Source organism: Mesoplodon bidens (genome assembly GCF_964165515.1).
Source record: "Mesoplodon bidens genome assembly, chromosome: 10".
Taxonomy (NCBI): Eukaryota; Metazoa; Chordata; class Mammalia; order Artiodactyla; family Ziphiidae; genus Mesoplodon; species Mesoplodon bidens.
The window spans coordinates 81043525-81050186 of NC_138172.1; the positions used below are offsets into that span (position 1 = coordinate 81043525).

Below are 6662 nucleotides of genomic sequence, written 5' to 3' on the forward strand. Positions count from 1 at the left end.
CCTAGACACTGTGTTAGATGATACAAAGACTAATAATAACTGTCTCCAGGTAGCTTCACAGTCTAGCAGGAAAATCAGATACATAAACAAATGACATGCAATATGATAGAAATATGCATGGACAGCTGTGTACCAGAGAAAAACCAGCAACACAGAAGCTATCTGTGAAGACCTATGCTGTATAAAGCCTCACGTGAAGCACCATGGGAGTTACAAAGATGAATAACACACTGGCCTTGAAGGATAACAGTAAAATCTAAAATTGGAAATAAACATATGTCTTAGACATACTTTTTCCAGGCAAATAAAACACAGTACAAAATGAAGTAAAGTTACTAGAGAGGTAGGTATAAGCTATGTGTTATGGGAGCTGCTCATTTCAGCTACATGATCAGGAGGGACCTCCAGACTTAGAAGACACATTTGAACTGGATCTGGAAGGACAAGGCACATTTTGATATAAACTGAGGATGGGAAAGGGCATTTCAGAGACAGTACCTAACAAAAGGCATGCAGGTATTACAGATCTTCCTTGACTTAAGATGGGATTACATTCCAACAAATCCAATAAATTCAAAACATCATGATGTAAATGCATTTAATACACCGTAACCTACCAAGCATCATGGCTTAGCCTAGCCTACCTCAAATGTGCCCAGAACATTTATCTTAGCCTACAGTTGGGCAAAATCATCTAACACAAAGCTTATTTTATAATAAAGTATTGAATATCTCATGTCATTTACTGAATAATGTACTGTAAGTGAAAAATAGAATTGGTCTGGGTACAGATGTTGGTAAATATATCGGTTGTTCACCCTCATGAGTGCATGGCTCACAGTCACTGCAGCCTCATGAGAGAAGGTCATACCACATATCACCAGCCTGGGAAAAGATCAAAATTCAAAATCTGAAGTACAGCTTCAACTGAGTGTATATCACATTTGCACCATCGCAAATTTGAAAAATTGTAAGTCAAACCATCGTAAGTTGGGGACCGTCTGTGGAAGGAGGACAATCAGGACCCCATGAGCCCAGGTCATGGAGCAGGGTGGGAGGTAAAGCTGTAAAGGTTGCAGATTTCAAATACTAATTCAAATAATAATTTAAATACTAAGGGGTCTGCATTTTGTTCTGAATGCAAGCGAACAATACAAGAAAAGGCACAATCAGAGCCATGCTTTGAGGATCATTGTTGCAGGAATGTTGAAGGCGGGTGGAAGGCAACAGTTGGGAAGAGCAAATGTGGTTATTAAAACAGTCCAAGTACACAAAGGAACCCATCTACGGAAAAGAAACAGACTCACAGACATAGAGAACAGACTTGTAGTTGCCAAGGGGGAGGGGGTGGGGGAGGGATGAATTGGGAGTTTGGGATTAGCAAATGCAAACCATTATATATAGAATGGATAAACAACAAGGTCCTACTGTATAGCACAGGGAACTATATTCAGTATCCTGTGATAAACCATAATGGAAAATAATATAAAAAAGAATGTGTATATATGTATAACCATCACTTTGCTGTACAACAGAAATTAAAACAACATTGTAAGTCAACTATACTTCAACTAAAAAATGAAAACAACAGTCCAAGTGGGTGAGCAATGAGTTAGAGGAATGGCAGTAGGTCTGGGAATAGGAAATAGATGTGAGAGACACAGCTGCTGCTGAGATGGCTACGTGATCACATGTGGAGGAGGGACAGGGGAGCTCACAATGACTCCTTGTCTCCAAGGTACATGGTGAGGTCAACACCAGAACCAAGGAAGTCGGGAGAAACTGCATCCCACTTCCTCTTCCATCTGTATCTGCTTCGCCTACCATCTGTATCTGCTTCGCCTACCATCTACCATCGCCACTGAGATTTCAGCTGCTCATGGCCTTCCTCACTGATCAGTCAGAGTCTGTCTACCCAAGGAAACACCTGACTGTGGAGGACGGGCAGAGACAGGGTGACACGTCACCAGCCATGTCTGCATCCACTGACCCCTCATTTTATCAACCTTGGGATAGACCTCAATGTTTCCAAGGAGGAGCCATCCTCAAGGACCTGAAATCGAAGTTCACCTCACTTAGAAAGTGGAGAGAAAAGGAAGGAGGAACCATCTCCTTCTGTCTTTCCTTCTTTTTTTTTTTTTAATGATTTTTTTTGATGTGGACCATTTTTAAAGTTTTTATTGAATTTGTTACAATATTGCTTCTGTTTTATGTTTTGGTTTTTTTGGCCCAGAGGCATGTGGGATCTTATCTCCCTGACCAGGGATCAAACTCACATCCCCTGCCTTGAAGGCAAAGTCTTAACCACTGGACCACCAGGGAAGTCCTATCTCTCTTTCCTTCTTATCCCCCATTCCTCTCCTCCTTTCTTGTTATCATTGTCTGCTCTTGCCTGTCCTCCTTTTCTCTACCCCCACCTTCCTGCAGTCTCTACCTTCATTTTCATTCCTCTCTTTGTCTGGTTACATTTCCTCACTCCTTCTTCCTCCTGAGGAATTGCGTGAGTTAACAAGTTGCTTGGTAACATGCAGTGTTTGATGTGCCTTTGATAGTAAATCTCACGTCTCTTGAACCTAGTTATTTGTTCCTCAAGCAGAGTAGACATTCAACAAAGCAGGCATTAAATCGATGAAATAATATGTCCTGTCATCATGAAATTATGTATCCATTTTTTGTTTGTTTATATGGTAAGACCATGGGTAGTTTCTGGAATGCTCTCCACCACATCTGGCTAGGGAATCTGGTGAGGAAAGGAGTTATCAAATGGGAAATCAAGGCATATGACCAAAGAAGACTTGAATGTGAGATCAAACTTTTATTTCCCCACGAGCCATTAAAATAGAAGATATCTCTTATGGCAGTTTCATGCATGCTCATAAATAAATGATTTCTGTGTTTCCACTCAGCTTCTGACAAGTCATCGTTCCTTGAAGAATGAAGAGAAGACATGGTCTTTAGAAACATACATTTCTGTCCTTCCCATTTTCCTCCAGAAGCAGATTATTGCCCGTCATGAAGGGGAGGTTTTTCTCTGACCTCATTTGGGGATGGAACTTTTAACCAAAATGGTGTCACCCCTGAACTCACTCCTACACGTCAACGTAAGTGACCACAGAAGGAGAAAAGCCCTATAAAAGAGAGAAGGTAGCGCTACACTTTGTCCATCTCGCAGCAAGCACAAGCTCATCCACTTACAGTGAATTGGGAGAAACTACCATGGCTCGTGTGAGAACTTCATCCGTGGTGAGTCCCGCACTAACGTGCAATGCTCTCGTCGATTTGGGCCAGATAATATTTCTGGACTGCAGGCATGAAATCCTGGATTCTAGCTATGGAAATCCAAGAATACTGTCTACGTAGGATGGGAAATGAAACCCTTGATAGATACTTGTCATTGTTTAGCATTTTCAAGAACTGGTACACATCAGTTTGAAAGGTGAGATTAAAACTGAAAGATAGCTATACTGGGGCTAAACCACACAAGAAGTGTCACATGATGCTGTGCTCTAAGAAAGAATGCTTATTGAAAATCTGTTTCTCTGCGTACAAGGGATTTAATATAATTCTCCCATTTTTCTTTAATGCAAAATGAGATGGGTCACTATCCTTGCGGATTTAATAAGTTGTGGCAGTGACTTTTCTTTCCATTATCCTATTATTATACTATAGTCTTAGTACGCTAACCCTAACTAGACATAGATGTATAGATGGTGTAGGTGTGGTTTAGAGTTAACGGTCTTTATGGGTTTTGTTTGTTTGTTTGTTTGTTTTAAAGAAGACGTTGGGGGTAGGAGTTTATTAATTAATTTATTTATTTTTGTCGTGTTGGGTCTTCGTTTCTGTGCGAGGGCTATCTCTAGTTGTGGCAAGTGGGGGCCACTCTTCATCGCGGTGCACGGGCCTCTCACTGTCGCGGCCTCTCCTGTTGCGGAGCACAGGCTCCAGACGCGCAGGCTCAGCAGTTGTGGCTCACGGGCCTAGCCGCTCCGTGGCAAGTGGGATCCTCCCAGACCAGGGCTCGAACCCGTGTCCCCTGCATTGGCAGGCAGACTCTCAACCACTGCGCCACCAGGGAAGCCCCAGTCTTTTTGTTTTTAAAGTATTTAAGTTCAAACGTCTTTCTTGAAACCCAATTTGATTACAGAATCAGTATATATAAATTTAGAAAAACTGGGAAATATACCTAAGAAAAACATAAGGGGGGTCCATTTGGGGTTGGATGTTTGCCAGTGGTACCAACAGAATTTTTAACTGATACCACATGGATTTTCTACAGCCCTTTATTTCTAAGGTGTACATTTGATTTCACATAGGGTTTCACAGAATGCAAGGGGTGGGATCGATGGTGCAGGAGGACATTTCTTCCTAGAAAATCAAGGTCATTACCATCCCAATGACCTGAGAGTGATGCATGTACTGACAGGTTGATGACTTGCCATCTTCACTAAAATTACTGCCAGCCAATGAATAATGTGGTTTTTCTAAGTCAAAAAAGAAAAATGTTCAAGACTGGTAGAAATGCCATCCTAATATTATTTTGTTCATCTAACCAGCTTTTCATTTAACAGATCTGAAAATTTAGTATAGATTGTCTTTGTCCACAGCATGTTCTCAACTATCAGCAATTCCATCATCACCACACTTTGTTGACAAAATCCATGTAGTACTAACCCGGTCTCCCACCTCTCTCTCTTTTCCCACCCAGTTCCAGTCACTGCTGCTGCTGCTGAGTCTGGTGGCTCTTGTGAAGGCAGGAATCATAATCCCACAAAGTCCAGGCTGCCCGCATATTGAGGACAAGAACTTCCCACAGTATGTGAGGGTCAACCTAAACATCCTTAACCGGAACACGAATTCCAGAAGACCCTCCGATTACTACAAACGCTCCACCTCACCTTGGACTCTCCAGTACGTAAGAGTCCCAGATAAAATCTCTGTATTCTTCTACCCTGTATGTATCAGACTGCCAGTTAAATCACCTTGAGAATGGTATTACTCACTCAGAATCATCCGTCAAAACTGGAAGGGCCATTGTGTAAACCAATGATTCTCAAACTTTCATTCTACAGATTTCTTTGATAGAGCACAGCTCTCCCCAGCCCCCATAACACCTATTCTACTAGTTCTTATTGTCCCAGAAATCCATCCAAATGAACGGTGGTTATCATTCTCATATTTACGACACCCCAAGTCTGTTGTTTATTTATTTTAAAAAGAAATAGCCATTTATCGTAGGAGATTAGTGCTTGAATTCTCTTTACCAGAGCTCCCAGAGAAGATGTGTTGAAAATAACTATTAAATAACTGGGATTTTTGTGCTTTTTTGGTTGTATTAACACTGGGAAAATGTAGCCTGAATACCAGTGGAAGAAGTATCATGCTGGGTGTTTCCACCCTTTTTTGACTTAGACAACATCCCCAACAGACCAATATTTGCCGTGTCCTTAGTACATCTAGTATTTAGATGGATTAAGTACAAAATGTATTTTGATAATTTGATTTTAGGCAAATAAACCTCAGTTATATGGAGCCTACAGATTCACCTGACTGTAGGGTTTCTCGTCTTCTTACTTCTACTTACTAAGAATAGTTCAAATAAATGAATTCAGAAGTCGAAGCAAATTATTCACTCAGCTGGAGGGGAGAGAGAAGAGAAGGTTATAAAGGGGCTTAAGATTTTGTTTGCAGCCCTTCATATCAGCCATGGGCTCTGTTCCATCAGTGTGCTGTCAGATAAAATTTGAGTGCATTCTCTGCTTCAAAGACAGACTTCATTAAGTCAGATTAACAGTTATCTTGTTTCTATACTATTCCTTTAGTCTTTTTTCATCTATCAAATGTACCCTAAAGAAATTAACCTTTGTGTCAAATTTAAATCCTTTCTGTGGTTTCAGTCTATCTTCTTTTGTGTATGCTGGAAATTGGGAAAAACTAATCATTGTCTTTTTTTCTATAACACTTCATGGGCTTTGAAACACAAGTTTTCCCCAAACTACTTCTTTTTCAGACTAACAGCACTTAGAGAATTCACAATGCCTATCATTTGTGCCCCTGTGAATTTGTCTCCCTCTGTTTATTCCTGTTTGATTTCCTTCCTGCTCTACCAGGGATTCACTTTCTTCCTGGCTTTTGTCTCCCTTGCAGCCGCAATGAAGATGCTGAGAGGTACCCCTCTGTGATCTGGGAGGCCAAGTGCAGCCACTCGGGCTGTGTCAATGCTGAAGGGAAGGTGGACCATCACATGAACTCCGTCCCCATCCAGCAAGAGATCCTGGTCCTGCGAAGGGAGCCCCAGCACTGCCCCCACTCCTTCCGGCTGGAGAAGATGCTGGTGGCCGTGGGCTGCACCTGTGTCACCCCCATTGTCCGCCACATGGCTTAAGAGCTTCCAGTCTGACCCCTACTCCCCAAATCTGTTAGGTTTTCTGGAGAGTAGATCCAGCCCCATTTCTGACCAAAATCACCAGGGTTCTTAGTTCATCCAGTGGAAACTCCAGAGGGAACACTGGTTTAGAGATGGAATCTGAACCATTTTTCCCTTTCCCCAAGGAGGAAGTTTTAGACTGAGTACCAATTTGCTTCTTGTTTGCTTTTCTAAGGGCTTTAAGTTATTTATGTATTTAATAGGCCCCGAGATAACTTTGGGGCATGAGATTCCGTTT

General features: G+C 41.7%; 1 protein-coding gene across 1 annotated transcript; it reads left to right on the forward strand.

Moving 5' to 3' along the window:
- Positions 1-3216: 3216 nt before the first annotated feature.
- Positions 3217-6382, forward strand: IL17A (interleukin 17A; the record flags this gene model as incomplete). Its single annotated transcript, XM_081247001.1, has 3 exons — positions 3217-3243; positions 4712-4908; positions 6145-6382. The coding sequence occupies 3 exons, from the start codon at positions 3217-3219 to the stop codon at positions 6380-6382; spliced, it is 462 nt and encodes a 153-aa protein (XP_081103127.1).
- Between the last annotated feature and the right edge of the window lie 280 nt (positions 6383-6662).